Here is a 23,864-nt window from a genome sequence, read left to right as displayed (position 1 = left end):
AAGACAATACAATCACTGGTTTTACAGTAAAAGCGTTTTTTTTTTTTATACCTCGAGTATAAAACTCTGTTAGAAGTGGATTTACTTAAAAGTAAAGTTGCTAGTAATGTGTCTTAAATGAAAAAAAGCAATCATATTACTATTTCAGAGAAGTAATTAGTAATCTGTAACGTATTTTTCTGAGTAACTTACCCAACCATCTGCCACAGATGAAGCAAAGCGTCCAGCACTGATTACATCATAACCTAACAAAATAAAACATTAGTTAGAACTTTTCTAAATATCCTTGTTGCAATGATTCTTTCCATTTTCAACAAAGAAAAATAAAGTAAAACTGTCCAGCAATACCAAGCGATGGGTAAATGACACTTATGCCACTGCTTGCACAATTCAGCTACATGAGTACTTGTATATGAGGCCAAACCTACAAAAACTAGTACACAATTAAAGTAAAATTGAAACAAGAACTAATCTACACATGGTTCAACAAAAGGTGAATAAATTACATTGGTAGGTTCTGTGGCCGCATTAAACTGTTCCCGACTACGCCTCTTCTACACGTGAGACTTAAATAGCCAATAATAAAGTAGAAAGGAATATAAAAGCCAATCTAAGCTAAAACTTTAATTTGACTGATTTTCGATTGGAAGGGCACTGCCCACCCTTGCCCACACGTAGCCACGCCTCTGGAGCAAACATCTTTAAGACCAAGTCTTGGGGGAATCATTGGCATATTCAGTACTGAGACCAGTTCTCCGACTCAGAATCATGGCCAACTCCTCAGTGTGCTGCGCTTTCGACGCACCCATCTTGGATGAAGTCCTACCTCCTATACTTTTCTTTGAATTCATCTTTGGCCTTATGGGGAATGTCCTCGCCCTCTCGATGTTCTTCTTCCACCAGGACACCTGGAAGCCCAATTCTATTTATCTAGCTCACCTGGCTGTGGCGGATTCTGTGGTCCTTTTCTGCCTTCCTTTCAGGGCTGACTACTACCTCAGGGGCAAAGATTGGATCTATGGAGACGCTTTCTGTCGTATTTTGCTGTTTCTTTTGGCCACCAACAGAGCTGCTGGGATATTCTTCCTCACTGCCGTCGCCGTGGATCGATACCTGAAGATCGTGCACCCTCTCAATCGCATCAACCGAATGGGTCTGCGCTACGCCCTATGGGTCTCTGTTGGCCTGTGGACTCTCATTATAGCCATGACTGTCTACCTGTTAACAGACAAACATTTCTATTATCGAAACAACCGGACACAGTGCGAGAGCTTCAACATATGTATGGGAAGCAATGCATTGTCCGACTGGCACAATTCATTCTACGTTATCCAGTTCTTTGTGCCCACGTGCATTGTTGTCTATTGTACAGTTTGTATTACGTGGCAGCTGAAGAGTAAGACTGTGGACACACAGGGCAAAATCAAGAGGGCAGTGCAGTTTATTTTAGCAGTCGCTCTGGTTTTCATTATTTGTTTCTTTCCGAGCAACGTCTCTCGTATCTCAGTGTGGGTGCTGAAGAGCTGGCATAATGAGTGCCACTATTTCCGTGATGCAAACGTGGCTTTTTACACGACTGTCTGCTTTACCTACTTCAACAGCGTGCTCAATCCCATCGTTTATTATTTTTCCAGCCCCGCATTCAGTGGATCCATCAAGAAAGTCTACATGAAACTTCTAGGGAAGAAAATAGAGGATGAGGACGATGAGAAGAACAATTATAGTTCTGTTACAGTATCAGCCAAAGTGTCTTAAACAAAATGTAGTAAATGTAGTTTTGACATTAAAAAGTCATATAGTTTATAATTCATAATAATATTTATTCTGATGTAAACAAACAACTGCATAGTCATGGAATCATTTATTTGACAACCTTCAGAAAACATTTATATGTATTTAGCAATATTCTCTATCCTTGGCGTTAGTCTAAGCTATGTTTATTTAAAATAATCACTTCAATAATACTTTAATAAATGTCTTGAATAGTTCTCTATGTCTGATTATTTAATAAACATTTTTTTACATGTACTAAAATGAACACTATATGCAGAAATGTTATCACTGCATGCCCTGTGTTGTTGTTGTATTTACTGTATTTTTTACATAAAAAGTTACTTAATAAATTATGATTACATTTGTTTCATATGCCTTCACTTTTTTAAGAACTATAGTTAAGAAAAGTCTTTGTATAGGCCCTATTTGTGTTACAACAAAACATTAATATTGCTATTATTTGTATTGTATTAATATAACATTGCATTTTACATTAACATTGATTAGCAATAATCTAAAATATTATGGATTCAATATTAGTATGCATTATATTAATTTAATACTATACAAAATAATTATAGTTATACAATTATTCAAATACTGGGGCAAATTACAATTATTATTTGTATTGTATTAATATAATATTGCATTATATATTAACATTGATTAGCAATAATATAAAATATGGATTCAATATGCATTATATTAATTTAATACTATACAATATAATTATATAGTTATACAATTATTCAAAGACTGGGGCAAATTACAATTACTATTTGCATTGTATTAATATAATATTGCATAAGTATATTAATATTGATTAGCAATAATATCAAATATTATGGATTCAATTATTAGTAGGCCTAGTATGTATTCTATTAATGTAATACTGTTAAGTTATTGATGATTGTTTAAAGTCATAGACATATTTAAAATGTCTATTTGTATTAATATGGGTTTTGTTATGGAAAATTGTAATAGTAACATGTCGTTATGAAATAATACATTAAAACCATGTTCATTCATTGCTTTACAAACGTATTGTCTTTCCGCCAAAAGTAGCAACCAAATGACAAACCCACTTATTAAAAATAAAACTTTACAATACTTCGTTAATAATTGCACAACTCGCCAAAACAACAAAAGACTTTGAATCGGGTTTTGTAGGACTCGCTCGTTGTGTATTTTTTTGGCGCAGGCGCGCTCCCGACCCAGCGTTCACTGTATGCGAGTGTGTGCGCGCATTGTGTGTGTGAACTGCCGGCGAGCTTAAAAATATTATCGAGCGGCGGGAATGTCTGGCAGGTCAGTGCGCGCGGAGACCCGGAGCAGAGCCAAAGATGACATCAAACGCGTTATGGCCGCTATTGAGAAAGTGCGAAAATGGTAAGATCGCGGGAAAAGCCATGTTTGTTCCACCGGAGGAAAAAAATGCGCTTGTGGGGGAGGAGAGAGAAAGAACAAACGAGAAGGACAGAGAGTGAAATTATATGGGTCATTTTTGAGCGCAATTTCCAAGTGAACTCGAGCGCACGCCAGGTGCTGTGCGCGCACCCGACACATATACCAAAAATGAATGTTTTGGGGGGGATTTCAAAGGCTTCTGATGGAGATGGGCTGAACCCAGAAGCCATTTCGTTGCAGTCACATGAAGCCATTTCTCTCTGCAGTTTGGCGCACTGTGATGTGTAACATCTGTGCGCTTTGAGGGGTGAAAGACTAGACAAACTCACCTGTGCACGCGAGAGTCACAGTCGCGGTTACACACAGTGTGTTGAGGTTGAAATGCAGCTCAGAGTCTCTTTACATCAAATCAAACTCAACACATGGAGCGCTGTGGGGGCTGGGACAGGGAAGTTAGCGACTGCATGCCTGATATTTCATTATCAACATTAAACAACATTTAAAAGGTGCATTTTATCTGTTATCTTTATACATTTTACATATAAACTAATGTTTGCCTGTATTTATTTTCATTTCATAAACAAAATATTTGGAGTGGAAGCATTTGCTGATATGAAGCACAACATTTTGCCTTGTTTTTTTTATTATACAACAATATAATCTCAGACATTTTGATGACATTTTAACTTTTTGGTTCCATCTCTTTAAAAAAATTTTTTTTTTAATGATCTTATTTAATTTAAAACGAAGAAATCATTTGTGCTGTGTATGGCTTTTGCTATTATCATATATTGTGTGGTATGCTATTTTAACTGTACTGTTGGGGAAAATGTCCGGTTCATTAAAGTGTATTTTACTTAAACTCAACACAAAACTGGTAATGACCCATTTATTTTTTAATATGCATTCTCTGTCTTATTGTCCAGAGTTAATTAGTGTATACTTGAAAATATTTGCCTTTTTAAATCGTAACGCAAGTTCCTCTTAAATGATTTTCCTTTTCCGCTGATGGCACTTAGGCCGCATGAGTTATTTGATAATGTTAACCAGTAAGCCAAATAGCTTTTTAGTCATTAAGGTACTTCTTTACGTGCTTCAGATCTTTGCTTCAACAATTCACAGGGAGAAGAAATGGGTGACGGTTGGAGACACTTCCCTGCGCATCTTCAAATGGGTTCCAGTGACTGAACCCAAGTCAGATGATGTAAGTGTGCGACTATTGTGTGTCCGTTTCCTTTTATGAAGTTGCAATTCATCGATATCCTGTCTGGCCTTTTCTTTTCTGCAGAAGAACAAAAAGAAGAAGGGCAGAGAGGAGAAATATGGATCGGAGTTGACGACTCCAGAGAACAGTTCCTCTCCGGGAATGATGGACATGCACGGTCAGTCAGAGCAAGCATCTCTTAACCATTAAGGATGTGCATAATTTGACAGTATTGACCCTTAAATGTCAAGTTGTGGTTTCCCTTATAGATGAGAACAGTAATCAGAGCTCAATAGCCGACTCCTCTCCGGTGAAGATGGAGAACAGCTGTAGCACGAGCCCGACACCAGAGGCCACTGCTGCTGCTCACGCTGATGGAAACAATTGTAAGGCAGAAAATACGCCGTCCCCTGACAAAGGTGAGAAAAAACACTGTAATCACACAAAGAAATCTCATGCTTACACAAATGGCTTTTGGAGATGTTCTCCAAGGCTGTTTGCAAAATATTAAAGGAGCTTTATTCGTATAGATCAGGGGATCTGGCCCTCGAGGTCCACCTCCTGCAAAGTTTACTCTAACTAAGCTCGCTGCGATAGTCTGTGTTAGATGGAGTTCTGCCGCATTCTGATTACATCATTGCCGCCCACCGTCGTTTGTTTTTTATAGTAATAAAAATCATTTTGTTCAGTTAGATAACAAACAACAATTTTTAAAAACGAGAGTTGCAGCACAGATCAGCAGCAGGAGTCAGATTTCATTTGACATGTGACCAGAGTGAGGCGAGCTGACTAACGAGACGAAGGCAGAGGATTTGGTTTCAAAGCAAAATGTAAAAGCGTCTGTTTGCCAATATTTTGGATTTAAACCCAATGCTAATAGAAAACCTGCAAACATTAATAAGACAATCTGTGGCAGCATCCAGGGAACGCTTCTAATTCACACACACCTTCAAGCACACCACAAGAATGAGGCCGTCGTGCTTATTCGTTTTGCTAATAAAACCATTGTTTTCTTTTTGTAAATATAAGTTCTATGTTTAAAAGAAGCCAATTTGTCATTGTACTGTTGTTGTGTTTTTCAATAAGAATAATAATGAACCCACCATTCAAACAATTGCCACCCCTGAATTGTGCACAAGCATTCATAAGTGATTTAAAAGTGAGGTGGAAATGGGGGAAAACTCCAACGTCCCCAAGCTGATTCCGGTATTACTATTATATCCGGTTGTCACAGTAAATTTTCTCACCATCACATCCTTAGCTCCAACCCTATTTAAACTCATCTGAACAAGTTATTTAAGGGTTGTGTCCGAAATCGACCCCTATACCCTTAAATGGTGCAGTGTGTAATATTTATGAGGATCATTTGACAAAAATGATTTATAATATATACGGTACTTAATTTTTTCGGTGGTGTGTAAAAACCTTACATAATGAACTGTATGTTTTTATTATCTTAGAATGAGCCATTTCTATTTACATACACCGTTGGTCCCCTTAAGGCCAAAGTATACTTCGGATGTCTCCGTTCGTGCACCGTCCGCGTGACGTAATTTTCATCATCAGGAGGGTTTGCGGGCGTCCGCACAACCCGTCCGCGTGCAGCACAGTTATTACGACAGCACGGCCTGTCCATGTACAACAGCACATGCCCAAGAAAGGCAGAAGAGTCACAACAATTGTACTGCGCATGTTTTGAACTCGGCCATCTGCACTCATCCGCGGTTGAGTTTACTTTAAAAGCTGAGCGCTCACGACTGCATACAAGACACGTCCAGACGCGGAAATTGTAGTATACCCGGGGCTTTAAAGACAAGACACCATTTCGCGTCGCCATGTTTCTACAGTAGCCCTAAATGGACAAACTGCTCAACAGTTCTAGCTTGGCCCTGTTCCAAATGGCACACTTCATATGCACTTTTGGTCTTGTGGACTTGCAAAGGCTGACGTATACACGTTTTCGTTAAGTCCATGAGACCGTAGGGTGTCCAATTTGTCATTTTAGGATTTAGAAGGCTGCTTGTGAGCACCCCTTTACGATTGATATGCACCCTCAATGCACTTTTGCTGAGCCCGCACTGATGCAAGCTCCACAACTGTCATCTTTCCGACAGTCAAAGCAGCGTTACTTCATGAAAGTGCAGACTAGTAGGAAGACAGCGCGTGTTTAGGGTGCCATTTGGGACAGGGCCTCTGCTGTCTCAGACGACGAAGCGGTGGGTGATTCCAATTCGCAACCTCACCACTAGATGCTGCTAAAATGTACACAGTGCACCTTTAAATAGGGCACTATTTGAGATGACAGCCATTTGTAGTAGTGTCCAAAAACTTATTGGACATTATTGAGTGCACTCATTCAATCCTATTATGCACCACAATAACAAGTGTACCACGGATTGCACTCAACAATTAAAGAATATGCATAATGCACTGTCAGGGTCGTGCCAAATGAATTCCTGCGACTCGCCAGAAGATGGTGCCCACATTTGAATCTTCTATCTATGGGTACATAATATCATACAGGTATAAATTTCTTTTTCAAATTATTATTAAATTGTTTAATTAAGATATATACATGCTAGTTTCAATTACTACTGGAGCTGCCCGTTTGCTAAATTTCAAATGATTAAGCAGCACAAACTATGTAAAAGTGGCAGCCCTTACAGCGAATTCAGCTGCACATTTTCATTAATTCCTTCAATTGGAGTACTGTAGGAAAGAGTGAAAGAGGGTATAGAGGGCAATTTCAAACACGGTTTTTAGGATTACTAGAAAGTTGCAGGTAGGTGAGTTTAATTAAAGTTGGAGGTAAATTCTAGCCTAGAAATCTAGACACACCCTAGCGGCAGCAAATGTAATTGTCAACTAGCTCCGATTCACCTCCTTCGTTGCTCTGGTTGGTTGTAGCGCTCTCCTATTGCGTGCAGAGGGAATTTAAAAGACAAACGTTTATCCTACCCCTCGGATTGAGCCCTACCACTGGTGTTTCCTTCCTCTTGATGTGGGTCTGTAGCCTGACAAGCCAGACCCACATCAAGATGTTTGGTCTGGAAACTCACCATAGACAGGGCTCAATCCGAGGGGCGGGATAAACGGTTGTCTTTCAAACTCCCTCTGCACACGATAGGAGAGCGCTACAACCAACCAGAGCAACGAAGGTGAAACAGACCTCGCTGACTGATTAAACATTCGCCGTATCCGGACGGCTAAACTCCGAACACATCTTCCCTTTTTAAGAATGACTTCAGTGCCGTTCTTTGTTCTTTTTTCAGAGAAAAGCTTAACTCCAAGTCTTTCAGGGTCGCAGTCAAAGCTGATTCGACAGACCGCCGTTCGCCAGTTTCTGTGTTTACTAGAAGCACGCAAACGCAACTCGGCCATCGTCATTATGGCCCCGCCCACCGACACTATACATGATGTGATTGGCCCGTCCAGATTGTGAGGAATACAGCTCAGAAGGGTATTGAGAGTTCCTAGATGAAACTTGCGGGCAAATTAAATTTGCTGCCGCTAGGGTGCGTCTAGATTTCTAGGCTAGTGGGTCTGGCTTGTCAGGCTAGGTAAATTCAGCAGGAAAGTGGATTTTGAGGGCCAGATTTGAGAATCCCTGGTATAGATGATATTCAAAACAGCTGAAATTAATGTAATGAATCACATTTGTGTTTTGTAACCCCACCCCTTCAGAGACCTCAACAAGCAAAAAAGATACTCCGTTATTAGGGGATAAGGAGTCCCCATCAGACACCTCAACAAACACTCAGGTGACAGCACCTTCAAAACAGAAGAAAATAATCAATGACTTGATGGTGAGAAAATGACAAAATGTTCTGTTTGTTTTTCAGGAAAGTGAAGATGGTTCTCCACCCACAAAGAAAAGCAAAGTAGAATCATCTTCTCAGGACTTGGATGACTAGTTTGCTCCCACATATTTTAAACACGTCACTGTCACAAACCAGTGAGGCAAAAGCGTCCCACTCAACACACCATTCCTGATCTTCAAGTAGAGCTTCACCCTGTTCTTCATCTTCTCACCTGGAGTGGACGTTTGCAGACGTCACTGTGCTGGAGAACTGAGGCCGAAAGCCTGACCTGATCCTGTGAGACACCTGCAGCCTCGCCCCATCAAACTCATGCACGACATAGAGCGTTAGTTTAACAGTAACAGGAGTAAATGCACTGCATAGATTTGTCAAGATGAAAGATTGGATTTGCTGCTGTGATCATTTTCGTTTTAAGTCTTTTATTATTTAATTCAATGAGTCTACTAGTTGTTTTTCTAACTACTTCGGAAAGGTTGTTGTATGGTTATAGTGCAGGTGCTTGGTTTGTTCATAGATTCTCTACTGGTTTTTGTGCCTTCTGGCTCCATGATGTGTGCTTTTTTTCTTTTAATTTGTGGCTGATTTTGTTTTTAAAGCCTTTGAAAAGCATCACTTGCTTCTTACCATTGGGGGAGGAAGAATATTTTGTAACATGTCAAAATGACTCAATATATACCTCATTTCCAGACCAGCTGAGCTGGAACTTAATTCTTGATCAATGGATGGTAAATCCACTTTACTGAACACAATCTGGCAGTTTTTAAATGGTAATTTTCAACAATTAATCCACTCTGACTTCAGTCTGATGTAACTGTTAACGTACAAGGAACTCATGATGATGATGTAATACTCTAGATACATGGGGACCATGTTTTCTTGAAATTATTTCGTCTTGTACAGCTGATTAATTTTGCTTTTATTTATTCCATCATTAGTGCTTGTTTTTAGCATATTAAATTTGTTTTAATAAAAAAAAAACACATCGATGGCTGCTGAGTTTATAGTATTTCGTGTAGTTTAGCGTTTTTGTTTTAGTTTGGGGAGGGGGGGGGGGGATTATTTTAAGATTGAAAAGGCTGAGAACGTTTTATTCATTGCGATTCATTTTACCGCATTACCACGTGCAATCTCGTACATTAGTCGCTGAAATGTTTTTTAATACGAACATAAAGCATTTGCCAAACACATACATGTATTAGGAAAAAAGGTACAACAAATATAAGACTTGTTTCACCTAACTTAACTGAATTTAAATTAACGTTACCCCGGTTCAGGTAATAACTTACGCTCAAACCTGAAACATTTTGCCCATGGAAATTCGCCAGACAAAAGTAAACACACCTTCACTCATAAATGTTATAACATTACTATGTTTCCATAACTTTTAAAAGCTATTGATGTAATTCGCCGTTTAGTGTCTTACCCATAGGTCTTCTTACCTCAGATCTGGCGACTGGCGTCCTGTCTGTGCGCGGCCTGCACGCGCTTTTCCCTATGGCTTTTCCAGCCACTTCAACGGTTTGGGATTTTTTTTTTTTTTTTGTCTCGTAAGCTCGTACAGGCTTTTTACAAAACAGAAATAAACAGAATTATATTTTGATTAACCCTTGGCTGTCATGGAAAATGCTGATAGGCCTACTGAATGATATCAAAATATAAATAAATCAAAAATTTATATCAATAAAAATTTCTGAAAGGACTTACATAAAAAGTCAAAATTATGACAAATTATGAGATAAAAAGTTGAAGTTAACGTACACTAAATCTATAATACACCAATTAGGCATAACATTATGACCTAATGTTGCTTTTGTCCCCCCTTTGCTACCAAAAGAAGTCAACACCTCTCGTTGTGCTCCTTAATCCATTCCTGAACCACTTTTGTTTTGTGGCAGGAGCATTATCCTGCTGAAAGAGCCACAGCCACCAGGAATACCGTTTCCATGAAAGGGGTAGATGGTCTGCAACAATGCTTAGGTAGGTGGTACGTGTCAAAGTAACATCCACATGGATGGCAGGACCCAAGGTTTCCCAGCAGAACATTGCCCAAAACATCACACTGCCTCTTGCCTTGTTCCCATAGTGCACCATGGTGCCATGTGTTCCCAAGGTAAGCGAAGCAAACGCACCCGGCCATCCACGTGATGTAAAAGAAAATGTGATTCATCAGACCAGAACACTTTCTTCCACTGCTCCGTGGTCCAGTTCTGATGCTTACGTGCCACTGATAGTTCTTTCGGCATTGGGTAAGGGTCAGCATGGCCACCCTGACTAGTTTGCAACTATGCAGCCCCATACGCAACACACTGTAATGCACTGTGTATTCTGACACCTTTCTCTCAGAACCAGCATTAACTTCTTGAGCTACAGTAGCTCGTCTGTTTGATCAGACCACATGGGCCAGCCTTCACTCCCCTCGTGCATCACTGAGCCTTGGCCGCCCATGACCCTGTGGTCGGTTCTCTACTGTTCCTTCCTTGGAGCACTTTTGATAGATACTGACCACTGCAGACTGGGAACACCCCACAAGAGCTGCAGTTTTGCATTTTAAAGAGACATGAATTATTGACCAGGTCCCCTATCTGTTCTGTTTGGCAGTTGTAGGACGTTGTAATGGGAATTTGGTGATCACCCTTGCGTGAAATTGAGACACTTGAAGGTAGGAACTCCAAACACCCTAGCAACATAGAAAACACCTTAGCAACACAGAAATACCCTAGAACTATGGATAAAATTGTTATTCAATGTAATTGACATTTTTTTTAAATGATTTTTGTGAAATCACAAATGAAGTGCAGTCAGAATACACAATGACAAGAAAACTTTGTTCAACGTTTGTATTGAGTTCAGGTGAATATACAGTACATAAAACAGTACAATAGTTAAAGACTGTCACAATATTTCAGTAAAAACAGACCATATATTTGCACTTTATGCAACATTTTCCGATCAAATTAATTTAACCAAAATGGGAATAATCATGAATGTTACATATTTAATATAATCTTGTGCACCAGTTCATTGCATGTTACAAATTCTAACACTTGCAGTTTATTAGGTTGCTATATAAACTTTGTTGTTAATATTACATCAATAATAAGAGATACAATATGATGTTGTGCTTAAAAGTTGTGCTTTAGCAAAGGGTCTGTTCACACCAAGTTTGAGGAGACTAAAATACACCAACATATAAAATATTAGCAAACCATTTTTTTTGTTGCACCAAAATTATTTTACATCGAGTTTGTCTGAATATTTTGGATACCTGAAGAAACGGCATTTGATCAATTTAAATAAATCAATCTTGTGTCCGTATACAAAAAAAGTTAATCTTTTTTTGTTTGTGCCAAAAATTAGGACTTGGTGTGAATAGGCCGGAAATCTACAGGACACAACATCAAAAATACACATAAAAAGCCATTCATATGACAATATCATGACTGACATTTAACAGTAAAAAGAATAACTTATTTTCAAAGAATGGCAGTTAAACTCGTGTGCTGTATAATTTTAAAGTGAGAAGTGCAATAAGTTAATAGTGGTTAGCTTCAGCTTAGTTTGGTGCACTGGTCATACGGTTTTGTGTCTGGTTATCTTCCGTTCTTTAAGCTGAAGTGTGTATTTTGTAATCATTAAAATCTTCTATCCTGGTTTAATGTGCAGATACAACTGTAAGGCTGTGTGTCCACCAAAGTGTTTTTTCCTGAGGCTAGCTTATTTTTTCCTATTTTTATTACCGGTCGCCGAGAGTTAAAGAATGTTCAACTTTGGGCAAAACACAATGCTAATTACTGTCACTTTTTACCCAGCTGTCCAATCACAGTGGAGGAGGGGCGGGACAAAAACAACACCGACTAACCATCACATCTTGCTTGGACAACAGCAACAGGCGACAACACCACGCATAATAACGGAACAAAATCATTTAAAACAAGAGCCAGAGCAAATACTTTACATTTCTATATAGAAACAAACTATCTGTGAAATGAGATACTAGTAACACTTCTGCAAATATTCTGTATCATAGCAAGCAAAGCGTCTCAACTGAAAAAAAGCTCTGACGAAGCGCACTCAAGTGCCCACAGCTGGCTAAAAACTCTTTGGTGGACCCACAGCCCAAGTAAACCATTCGTAGGGTAAATGACAAAAAAAGTGCAACAATGTTGTCTATGTTCGCAATAGCATACTACCATACTACTTCTGCAGTATATAGTATTTATACTGTGCATAGTATGTATTAATTTCGGTGTGCCTAGAATGCCCGGGTGAAATTGTGCAGTATACAATCAGATCCCATAATGCAGTGTGCTCGGCAGTCGATTTTATGTTACAAAAAAACTGGAAGGTTTATTGGCTTATTATTTATTGTTGCATAATGTGAACCGTTTCACATACTATTTAAAAAATTGTAAACTGAGGAGTTTGCAGTGTGCTAGTTTACCATTCTGCGGTGCGGCTCTGTGGCGCTTTTCAAAACATTGCCGTTCAATTGAGCGTTCCAAAATGTCAACTTCTGACTCAAACAATGGCGCGAGTTCAGGGCGGAGCTAGAATGGAAGAAAAGGAGTGTTTGAGAAACCTGATTGAAAAAAAGTAATTATTTCTGCAATTCCATTGTGTGCCTCTGGGGGAGTAGAAATTACACACAGCAGCTTTAAATGCACAGCAAAGTATCGCTGAACCGTTTCCTATTTTCTTGCTGGTAATTCATCAATGGATCAAAAACGTATGAAACACACAAAATGTTATTAATAACACATAGAAATATCTCTCATCTTCATAATTCAAATTCCCTCAATGCAGCTTACCTTAGCCTTCATACGGGCGGATAAGTTTCAAGGAATGTACAAGAGGTTTGAAAGTATATACGCTGTGTAGAAAAATAGCGAATAATCTGGTTGAAAGCGATCTGTGCATAGCCTGCTCACAGGCGGAGGGGTTGAAGGGAAGTTCAGAAGGTTTGGTCATCGTTGCAAGAATCTGTCCAGTGACCGAACGCCTCGCAGATGTCGCAGTACGGCCGTTCTCCGCTGCGGGCGCCGTGGTAGGTGGTGTGCGGAGGCGAGTCTGGGGATTGCGTTTGCGTGGGACAGTCCTCCGTGTCGTGAAGGTCGAAGCAGTCGCAGATGTCGCAGAAAACGCGTGGTGGGGCTTTTTTCTTCTTTTTGACTTCACCAAGACTTGAGAGAAAGAGGATAAACAAAAAAATTGTATTATGACCAACTCTGTTCAAATTATAGCATATAGAAATGTTTTCTAACAATATACATTTTTACTATCACTCTTTATCAATTTAACACATCCTTGCTAAATAAATGTATTCATTTCTTTAAAAAAAAATTGGATATTTCTATTAATATTTCATTTTAGAATGATTTCTGAAGGATGATGGGACACTGAAGACTAGAGTAATGGCTGATGAAAATTCAGCTTTGCATCACAGAAATAAATTATATTTTAAAGTATATTAAATAGAAAAATATTATTTTAAATTATAATAATATTTCACAATATTACAGGGTTATTTTTGTATTTTTGATCAAATAAATTCAGGCTTTATGAGAATAAGAGACTTCTTTCAAAAATATAAAAAAAAATAGTAATGTTTCCAAACTTTCCACTGGTACGCATGTATATTTATGCATGAGAAATTAAAACTAAAACAATTAAAAACAGTTTCATAGCTTGAAATTAAATTAAACATTAACTGAAATAAAGATATAAAAACAAACTTATTTTAGTTGCCAAAGAAACATTTCTAATTTTTATACATAACTTGATGTAATAAATATAAAACATTTTTTTTAATTATTTATTATATAAGTATTATTAATAAATAATTGCATCTCAATGACACTAAAATATATTGCAATATGTTGCATTTATCTCAAGTTTTTAGCTGCTATCTGAAGATTTTGAAACCATATTGGACTCACCCATCATTTTCATCATTTCCGTTGAACTCTGTCAATGCCATTTTCTTCAGCTTCACCTTTAGTTCTTCATTCTTCCTCTGAAGGTCCACAATCACAGAGTTCAGGAAGTTGATCTGATCCGTGCAGGAAAACATGGACGATTTTAGACATTTACACGTGACATCCTAAAACCATTAACAAATACAGAGGAGTTTTACCTGTCCCTCAGCAAACTCTTTCTCTTCTCTCAGTTGGTCCAAAGCAGCATCGCCCACTGTACAGGAGAGACAAACAGTGCTGAGAGTTAGTGAATGTCAGAATTGCATAAAAGTCATCAAGAAGGATTTGTTTGTTCAAGTTGACTTGGTGTGTAATTTGTACTTGATTTACAAAATCATGTTTTTTTTCTTATGTGGTGAAAATATTGTTTTCCAGTTAAAAGACATTCCTCAAACGTTGAGTTAATGTGACTTCATAAACATTGGATTTGGGTTAATTTTTCATACCATAAACAGAAATGAAAATAGTATAGTATGAGTAATATGTATTACTCATATTATCTTAATTTTTAATTTCTTTAATAAATATTTCTTTACTTGTTATTTGATCATACTACCATAATTTAAGATATATATATATCTACATATAACTGGAATAAAAATAACTGGATGGCATTTCCAGAATTAAACATGCAACATGATGAGGTCATGTGACAACAATTTAGCATTCTGCATCATTTTGCGTAGTACTCTTAAATAATAAATACAGTGCTGGTCAAAACTTTGGGGTCAGTATGTTATTTGTTTTTAAAAGTAATTAATACTTTTATGCAGCATGAATGTATTACATTTCCAGAAGAAAGAATCCTGATTAAATATAAAGCAGCACATCTGATTTTAACATTCAACATCACAAAAGCTGTTTCTTGAGCATTAAATCATCATATTATAATCTCTGAAGGATTATGTGACACTGAAGACTGGAGTAATGATGCTGAAAATTCAGAAATAAATTACATTTTGAAATATAATAACAGAAAACACTTATTTTAAATTGTAATATTTCACAATATTATGGTTTTCATTGTATTTTTTTTTAATGAACAATTTTAAAAGACTTAAACTGTAGGGGTGCAACAGTTCAAATTACTCACGGTTCGGTTTTTATCACTGTTTCTGTAAAGTTCGGTATGTGCTTTGTTCAGGGAAAAAAGGACTACTGTCAATTAGAAATAAAGAAAATAAGAACAAATAATCTAACTACAAGCAACAGCACAAATAATTACAATAGAGCAAAGATACAATAAAATAAACAGTTCTTTTTAGTTTTTTCAGGTACAGAAATTGAATAAAGTAATCAAATATAACGTAACATTGCATATAATAATAACTGAAGTTACAAAAGCTCTTCACATTTACATTTACATTTAATCATTTAGCAGACGCTTTTATCCAAAGCGACTTACAAAAAAGGGGAGAGTAATAGAAGCAACGGAACAGACAAGGCCAAAAACCTGTAAGAGCTGTAAGAAATCTCAATTAATTAGCACAATACACAATTTTTTTTTTTTTTTTTTTTTTTTTTTTTTTTATAAAAAGACAGACATCTACAACAAAAACTCACGTCCGCACAGTGCCGAACACTGGATTTTGATAGCTAAGATAGCTACAACCCATTAGGACATTAGGACATTAGGTTATTTCTTCAATCAAGAGCAGTGATTGATGTCCTTTTCTTTTGTTGTTTGATTATTAGGCTGGTGTCACTAAGACTTAATGCACAGATCTAATACACTTATACTGCACACGTATTAGCCTCGACTGTTTACATTCACTAAGGATTAGTTTACTTCAGAATGAACATTTCCTGATAATTTACTCCCCCATGTTATCCAAGATGTTTATGCCTTTCTTTTTCTCCATATAGTGGACTTCAACAGCAACCAATGGGTTAAAGGTCCAAATTGCCATTTCAATAAAGCTTCAAGTAGCTCACAATCCCAGCCGAGGAATAAGGGTCTTGTAGCCTAGAAATCTAGATGCACCCTAGCGGCAGCAAATTTAAGCTGCCCGCGAGTGTCGTCTAGTAACTCTCAATACCCTTCTGAGCTGTATTCGCCTAACTCTTGCCGGGACAATCACATCGTGTATAGAGTCGGTGGGCGGGGCCAGAATGACGACGGCCGAGTTGCGTTTGCGTGCTTCTAGTAAACACAGAAACTGGCGAACGGCGGTCTTTCGAATCAGCTTTGACCGCGACTCTGAAAGACTTGGAGTTAAGCTTTCCTCTGAGAAAAGAACAAAAAATGGCATTGAAGTCATTCGTAAAAAGGGAAGATGTGTTCGGAGTTTAGCCGGCCGGATACGGCGAATGTTTAATCTAACAGCAAGCTCTGTTTCACCTTCGTTGCTCTGGTTGGTGGTAGCGCTATCCTATCGCGTGCAGAGAGAGTTTGAAAGAAAACCGTTTATCCGGCCCCTCTGATTGATCCCTGTCAATGGTGAGTTTCCAGACCAAACATCTTGATGTGGGTCTGGCTTGTCAGGCTAAGGGTCTTGTCTAGCAAAACGACATTGAAACTGCAATTTGGACCTTCAACCCGTTGGATGCTGCTGAAGTCCAATATATTGAGAAATGAAATGTTTCCCTAAAAAAAATTTTTCTTTTCGACCGAAGAAAGAAGTGTTTTCAGAAGTGTGAAATTCAAACTACTTTGTTTGCCCTTCCAAAAGAGAACACAATTAGAAAACAGTGGTTAAGCTTTATTTACAACACTGTTCCAAGCCAACCCAAATATTCGACTGTGTGCTTAGGCCTTTTGTGATGGTCAATAAATAAATTAATCGCACGATAAAAAAAATGAGCTTGATAATTTTTCCAGCTGCGATAATTGCCATTTGTATGCTTGTTTGTTTTCCTCGTTTCTCTCGCTGACTGCGCCTCGTCCGTTTGGGGAGGTGTTTATAATCGACGCGCAGACTGGGTGCCGGTGTGATGAGACGTAATGCTCGGCCAGATTCGCCTGAACTCGTGCTTCTTTGGTTGCGGAGCCGCACGCAAAGTTACAAAATTTGAAGTGCGCACCGGCAAGCGAAATGGGGTCTCATGCACTCCACGTTGACGTCATTTTTGCCGCGCACACACTCGTACACCTGCAGAAGCGTCGAGTATAAACAAGGCTTAAAGCTACACTGAAGTTGGCAATTTGATAATTGCAAGATAATTCTTCAGTTCAATCTTTGTGTGCTAAAAAAGCCACATAAGTTCCTGTAGAGATAGCAATACACATTCTCCTTTTTTGGCCAAATAAATGAAAAGTATGTCATCAATGGGTGCGTTTACATGCACACCAGTAAGCTGATAACTAAAAAAAATCAGCTTATTGAAATAATCAGTTTTCCCCGTTTACATGCAAACCAGTAAACTGACAATGCAAGTAAACCGCGTTTACATGACTTTATTAATAAACCGGGTTATTTCCTTGTAGTGACGTCCAAAATAAGTTTTTCAAATGTTACGTCAGTTGTGATGTTAAATAAAGCGTGCACCGTGTCAGCGGGAGATTTACGGCTCATATTATCCCTCATCAGTTACAGAAGCAGCATTTGGACTGAACCTTTTCTACTTCTGCTGCATGAGAAGAGAACAGTTTTCTGGGTCTTAAAAGAGTCTGCGTTTTTGATATATGTCCTTATTTCATGTAAAACGCTAGCTCGCTCTGTCTGTTTAAATCTGCTCTAAGTTTGCATTTTTGTCATCTATCACACATGCGCACTTCAATAAGCCGACAGAAAGCAGGTTAATGAGTTTAGATGCAGCTCGGAATCGGGGTAAGAGACAAAAAAAAACTACCTGTTCCGACCGGTTTATGCTTACGCCGTTTATGACTGTACTCCAATAAAAGAAAACGGGTTACCGCGTTTACATGACCATGTTCAGTGTCGGCTTATTAGGCATAATCGGCTTAAGAACGTGCATGTAAACGCACCCATTGTCTTCTCTCTTGCTGTATCAAAATCTCACCTAGTTTCCTCAGAGATGATCAAGTCAAGTTTGTGAATGATTACAAGATATACATTTTTTTTTTATACTGTATCCCAAATTGTTTATAATTAAGTTATATATCATATGCTGAAGTAAATTTCTGGAGTGTTAACGATAAAAAAATAAAAAATAAAAAAACAAGGACCGTAGAGAACCGAACCGTGGGTTTTGTGAACCGTGCCACCCCTAATATGTACCTCATCTGTTGCTGTTTTCATCCATTTTATGTATTTATTTATTTATTTATTGTTCATATATTGTGGATATTTTAAAAAAAACAGTTTTCAGTGTTAAATAGTCTTTGAAAAAATGTACCTGCAATATTATGCCATTATCATTATTTTAGATTAAAATGGTCTCAGAACGACAATATTATCGTTAACCGCAATAATTTCTTGGCCAATTATCGTCCAGCAAAATTTGTTATCGTGACAGGCCTATGTGTGCTATACATTTTTCGGAGGACTGTTTCCAGAATCTGAGAGAGCACAATGAATGCTGTGCACAAAGGCTGATTCTAAATAAGTGGGGCAATTCCATCTTTGCAAGTTTAGTCTGGCACTTCTGACTCACAGACGCAGCCTGTAAGTATGTTTTCATTTTTTAAGAGTGTGCTCTTGACTATTCAAAGGCAAGTTTTTAGAATAGTGCTTGTTTGTCGTTTCTACGATCACAGATTCAGACATGGTTTTATGTCCACATAGTGTTCCCACCCCTCATAGCGCAGCGCAATAATGACAGTACAAGTCATTATAATCAGTGATTATGTCCCCAATAGATGCAACAATCAAATTACACTTCAAATTATTTTTTCTCAAAGAAGGCTTCTGTCATTTTAGTCAATTTTTAATCACGCTGGCTTCAATTCAAGTGTTAGTTTTTTTTAATAAATCTAGTTTTAGTTATTTGATGCTATAAAAGGGGGGTGATTGACATCATCTCTGGGAGAAGTCGTCACTGAGGCACCAACAGACTTTTTTTGGGATATTTGGGAGGAGATTGGATCTTTACCTTTAATTTCTACATTTCCATAACTGTATTTCACACCAACATAGTGAGCTGTTCTGCATCTGAGAGGGCACATTTGTAGCCTGCATGAATGTGTTTCTGTGCATGACAGTCGCTCTGTGTGAAGTGAATGCGGACAGGAGAGTCAAAATTGCTTTGAGAACTGATGTTCCAAATATGGTAAGGGGCGTGACATTTCCATCACACGCTTAAGGTATACGGGCCAATCACAAGGCACTAGATTGCTGGAAAATCAGAGCACACTGTGATTTTCAGAATGATGAGCTTTGTAAAAATCTACACGATTCAGAAAGGAGGGGCATAGAGGAGCAACAATAATGTACAGTGTAAAATAATGACTTTAAAAAAAAAAGTCCTAAACCACATAAACCAAAGTTTTAAAAAAATGTCACCAAGAACCATTACACCCCAATTGAACAGTAGTGTAAATGAATAGTTGATTATACAGTATACAGTATACCGTGCGTTGTCATTCCATTCCAAAAATACATTTGCTGACGGACCTGAGGTGACTTCCTCTCCGTTCCCCGTCTGCCGGGACTCCAGCTTTTCCTCCAAGCTGTTCACTCGGCTCTGCAGCTGGGCTTTGTCCCTCTCTAGAGACGTCACAGCCGACTGGAGCGTCTTGGCCATGGCATTTTCCCCACGCAGCACTGCAATCTGGGATTCAAAAAACATGTTTAGATCACAAATTATTTTTCACATTATCTGATAATATTAAATGCCAACAATACAGAGTACAAAGTTTTATATAAAAAGAAAAACATGGGATTCTTTAATATGAAACTAATCTACTAAAAGCGTTCTTTGTACATACAGTAAGTTCAACTCAGTCATTGTTCACAGTGGATAAAACATACTCGATCCAGAGGGTTATATAGGCTTATTAAACCCAAGAATCAAAGCTCGTACCTCATTTCGTAGTGTCTCAAGCTCTTGGTCTTTATCGGACATCAATGCATTGGAATTCTCCCTGTGAGAACAGACAAGAGCTCACTATAACTGGAGCCTATTGTTGGATTTACAGTCATGTTACAAAAGCCATATGCACTCTGAGAACATCTCCCGATGGAGCCCTGAAGATTAAAAGCTTACAGAAAAACATGCAAAAAAAATTGACAGACATCCAGTGGGACAGTGCAGTATTTTTAGGGTGGAGGAAAACAATAGATCTGAAGGCAAAAGCTTGTACTAAGTACCATTATTTGAGCTGTTCAATCATGGAATCAGATCATCTCTATAAACGTGGTATATCATAAAACATTGATCTCTAAAGAACATGCACTGACAAGCTTTTTTTGCAAGCCTTCATTTCCCAGGAGATGAAATGACATTTATAGCCTCCAGAGTGCATGTGATCTCAAATCCAGCTCTCATTTGAACAATTACTCAGACAGAGCTCCATTAAGCACCATCAAAAGCATTCGTGACATGCTGTTTATAACCACAGATCATTTGGTTTTTGAATGCTTATGAAGAACACGAATGGGAAAAATACTTGCATCACTACTATCACGTATACAAGCATAACATTTCCAAATTGACTTTCCCCATAGACTTCCAGTGTAAGTGCACTGTGTTTTTGCTTTTTACTAACTGAGACAAAAATATATTTTATAATATGTGGTCAGGGGCGTACCTAAGGGGGGAAAAGTTAGGACGGTTCTAAGGGCCCATGAACTTTTGGGGCCCCCAGAGATTGGTTTTATTAACAGTAACAGTACTAGTAGTAATGAAATATAAATTGTAAATGTATAATCTACCAGAGTAGCAAATAAAACAAAATGATGTCTTATTTCTGCATTTCTGGCACCCCCCCCCCCCCCCCCCCCCAAAAAAAACTAAAAAATTATATTTTTACATATATAAGTTTTTACATTTGAATAATATTGCACAATATTACAGCTTTTTAAAATTTTAATAACAAAAATGCAGCATTGGTGAGCAGAAGAGACTTCTTTAAAAACATTTTAAAAATATCATACCGTTCACAAACTTTTGTTTGAGTAGTGTATATATAATTAAATGGCAGACAACGATTTTGGATCGCTATAGGTTGGCCTGTATGTTTGGGTACGATAGGGGGCCCAACCTTATGAGGTTATCTTTCATAGGGCCCAAAATTGCTAGCTACGCCCCTGTCTGGTTATAAACAGCAGGCTTCTTTTTATGTTTTGATCTGATTGAATGAATGAACTTAATACTGAGCCAGAGACGTGCTTACCTCTCTGTAATCTCCAGCTGGCTAGTCAGAGCTTCGTCATCAAGCTGCCAAAAAAAGACATGATACATGATAACTCAATCCCTCAAACCAACTGAGAATGTCAGAGCAAAGCATTTCAGGAAACGTCTAAGACAACACAGACAGATAAACACCTTCTGCTGCGTGTAGACGTCCAACTCCTGAGCCAACACAACGTCCTGCCTCTGAGACTTCTGATTGGCTGATAGTTTTAGCTCCTCACTACAGAGAGAGATACAGAGGAGGTAATGCTTACAATGCCATATATGACTAGCATTTACCACAGTTTTTTTCTGTATGCATTCAAGGCCTTGATGAACTACAATGCCGTTCATAAGTTTGGAGTAATGAGACTTAAAAAAAAATTACTATTTAATTATTTGTATTTATCATACATTGTGATTTTCATGTTCTTTCGACATTTCAAATCACCCTGATGTCAATCCTGTTATTCTTCCATTTTCCACTCAAATGAATGCATAATGCGTAATATACATAATCTTTCCTTTCCATCATAACCTCTTAACTGGTTAAGACATTTCAAAGACCAAGCGTTTGACAAAAAAAGAGCATTTGGTTACAAAAAGCAGCAAAACACATTTGCTCCACAAAGTCACAACAGAGAGGTCACCGTCATCCTTCTTGTGTGTAACGAATAAGATCTATTTTTACCCAGAGTGCATTATGATGCAGGAATAAATCAAATCATGCACGCTCAAAACTAAAGCAGAAAATCAAGGTGAGGTCTCTGTAGGACAGAACTGTGAGAACAAATGCGGCTAAAAAATTCCTATGAATTCAAAAAGAATATGCTGCATTTAATGAAGCATAGCAAAATACAGAAATTAAATAAAGAAATAAAGAAAAGAGCACGGTACTTTAAAAAAAAAGATAATATTACAGGCTTTGTCGTGATACATATTCATTTGTGTCAGAAGATCAACGGAGCGTTATAAAAGGAACTCTGTCGGATCTCACGTGGAGTCGAGAGCATTAGACAGGCAGAGAACAGCAGCTGTAGTTGGAGAGATGCCGTTACGTAAAACTCCCTGGAGGAGAGACGCTCACTTCTGAAGCCTTGCTCTGAGGGTATCTTCAGCGCATGGGTTCAGAAGAGGCTTCATGTGGGCACCTGCTCGCATCACTGAACCCGTTTCTCGCTGGACACGCCGATCAGCAGCTTGAAGGATGGTGTCGAACCAGCTTGAGTTACAAAGGCTTTGAGCTTCGGATAGTGCCGCTTTAGTTTAAAGTCAATGTGAATTCACAATGGACTTATTGTTCATCACAATGAACATTTACACCACCATAAAAACATTCTGCTTAAATGTTTAATTTTGCGAATTTATTACAAAATAAGAAAATTAATTGTTTAAATATGAAAAGTGAAATATTTAATGAAAAAAAGTTAAAAAAAAAAAATTTTTAGATTTAATTTAGCAAACTAATTTATTGCAAACAAATCACTAAATAATTAGCAATTGCAAATAAGTAAACAAATTGTGCTTATGAAAAGTTAAACACTTTTAATTCATTCATTTTGCAAACAAACAGCAAAATATTTTTAAATGTATTTAAATAATTGTTTCCATAAAAAGTTACAATTACAATTTTTGGAATTAATTAATTTTGCAAACATTTATTGCACACAAATTTATTGCAAAAAGTACAAAATTTTGCAAATGTATTATAAATAAGCAAATAAATTGTGTTTATGAAAAGTGCTTTTTTTTAATTAAAAAGTTAATTTTTTTTGGATTATGCAATTAATTCTGAAAACAAATTTACCAATTAGAAAAACTACTTAAATATTAAAAGTGAAATATTGTAAACAAATTAATTGCAAACAAATTGCTGAATAATTAGCCATTTCTTTTGCCAATAAGCTAATTGTGTCTATAAAAAGTGAAACATTGTATGAAAAAGTGAAATTATATTTTTTGGAATTTATTCATTTTACAAACACATTTAAGAAATAAGTCAATTGCGCTAAAATATATATAAAAACACACTTTTAAATTTAATAATTTAACTATTAACATTTTTTCAAATTAAATAATACATTTAAGAATTTATCTTTTCAGCAGGTGTCACCAGACACTTTCATTTTCACTACAATTTTCAGAGACAATTTTCACCATCCAATCAATTCCTAATGGATAAAATCAGGTTCTGCCCTACATTTTTTTTCTTATTGATTATCTTGAATGTGAATGCTGTAAGCCAGATTCAAACTCAAATCGTCCACGTGAGCTCAATGCGCCAGACTCAGAACACGTGCTGTATGCCTTTTGTTAAACAGAAATCACAGCTGTTGTGACCGGGTGGACTCGGACGTCATTCTGTGACTCTCTGATCTAAATTACCATAGTATATACTCAACTAATTAAAATCAAAAATCCTTTTTAGCTCCAACTAAGCATACAATT

At 37.5% G+C, this 23,864-nt stretch overlaps 3 protein-coding genes across 6 annotated transcripts in view; 2 read left to right on the top strand and 1 right to left on the bottom strand.

Annotated features, from left to right (window-relative positions):
• Positions 1-290: 290 nt before the first annotated feature.
• LOC137062176 (hydroxycarboxylic acid receptor 2-like) lies at positions 291-1,755 on the top strand. Its single transcript, XM_067433013.1, has one exon. It carries the CDS (start codon positions 769-771, stop codon positions 1,753-1,755), a length of 987 nt encoding a protein of 328 aa, XP_067289114.1. The 5' UTR covers positions 291-768.
• Positions 1,756-2,987: 1,232 nt separating this feature from the next.
• Positions 2,988-9,172, top strand: bcl7a (BAF chromatin remodeling complex subunit BCL7A). Its single transcript, XM_067432916.1, has 6 exons — positions 2,988-3,162; positions 4,303-4,384; positions 4,469-4,562; positions 4,654-4,803; positions 8,069-8,145; positions 8,227-9,172. Exons 1-6 carry the CDS (start codon positions 3,071-3,073, stop codon positions 8,296-8,298), a joined length of 567 nt encoding a protein of 188 aa, XP_067289017.1. The 5' UTR covers positions 2,988-3,070; the 3' UTR covers positions 8,299-9,172.
• A 1,844-nt stretch (positions 9,173-11,016) lies between these two features.
• The window catches only part of clip1b (CAP-GLY domain containing linker protein 1b), a 35,840-nt gene continuing 22,992 nt past the window's right edge, over positions 11,017-23,864 (bottom strand). For 3 of the 4 annotated variants that reach the window (XM_067432593.1, XM_067432594.1, XM_067432595.1), the window contains 7 exons: positions 21,570-21,657; positions 21,418-21,461; positions 20,106-20,166; positions 19,697-19,853; positions 14,339-14,394; positions 14,142-14,254; positions 11,017-13,385 (listed from right to left, as the gene is read on the bottom strand). In XM_067432593.1, the coding sequence (XP_067288694.1) occupies positions 13,157-13,385; positions 14,142-14,254; positions 14,339-14,394; positions 19,697-19,853; positions 20,106-20,166; positions 21,418-21,461; positions 21,570-21,657 (748 nt within the window). In that variant the 3' untranslated portion in view covers positions 11,017-13,156. The remainder of the gene's footprint in view (positions 13,386-14,141; positions 14,255-14,338; positions 14,395-19,696; positions 19,854-20,105; positions 20,167-21,417; positions 21,462-21,569; positions 21,658-23,864) is intronic. The other variant, XR_010901185.1, reaches the window with a different exon arrangement.

Source organism: Pseudorasbora parva, chromosome 23 (assembly GCF_024679245.1).
Source record: "Pseudorasbora parva isolate DD20220531a chromosome 23, ASM2467924v1, whole genome shotgun sequence".
NCBI classification, from domain to species: domain Eukaryota; kingdom Metazoa; phylum Chordata; class Actinopteri; order Cypriniformes; family Gobionidae; genus Pseudorasbora; species Pseudorasbora parva.
This window is presented reverse-complemented; position numbering and strand designations above follow the sequence as displayed.

What these genes read in the sequence shown, in the direction of transcription:
- LOC137062176 (XM_067433013.1), top strand. Translation starts at nt 769, where the DNA reads ATGGCCAACTCCTCAGTGTGCTGCGCTTTCGACGCACCCATCTTGGAT.
- bcl7a (XM_067432916.1), top strand. Translation starts at nt 3,071, where the DNA reads ATGTCTGGCAGGTCAGTGCGCGCGGAGACCCGGAGCAGAGCCAAAGAT. An exon ending in ATTGAGAAAGTGCGAAAATG is followed by an intron (nt 3,163 to 4,302) that starts GTAAGATCGCGG and finishes AACAATTCACAG; the next exon opens with GGAGAAGAAATGGGTGACGG. An exon ending in GGGAATGATGGACATGCACG is followed by an intron (nt 4,563 to 4,653) that starts GTCAGTCAGAGC and finishes TTTCCCTTATAG; the next exon opens with ATGAGAACAGTAATCAGAGC.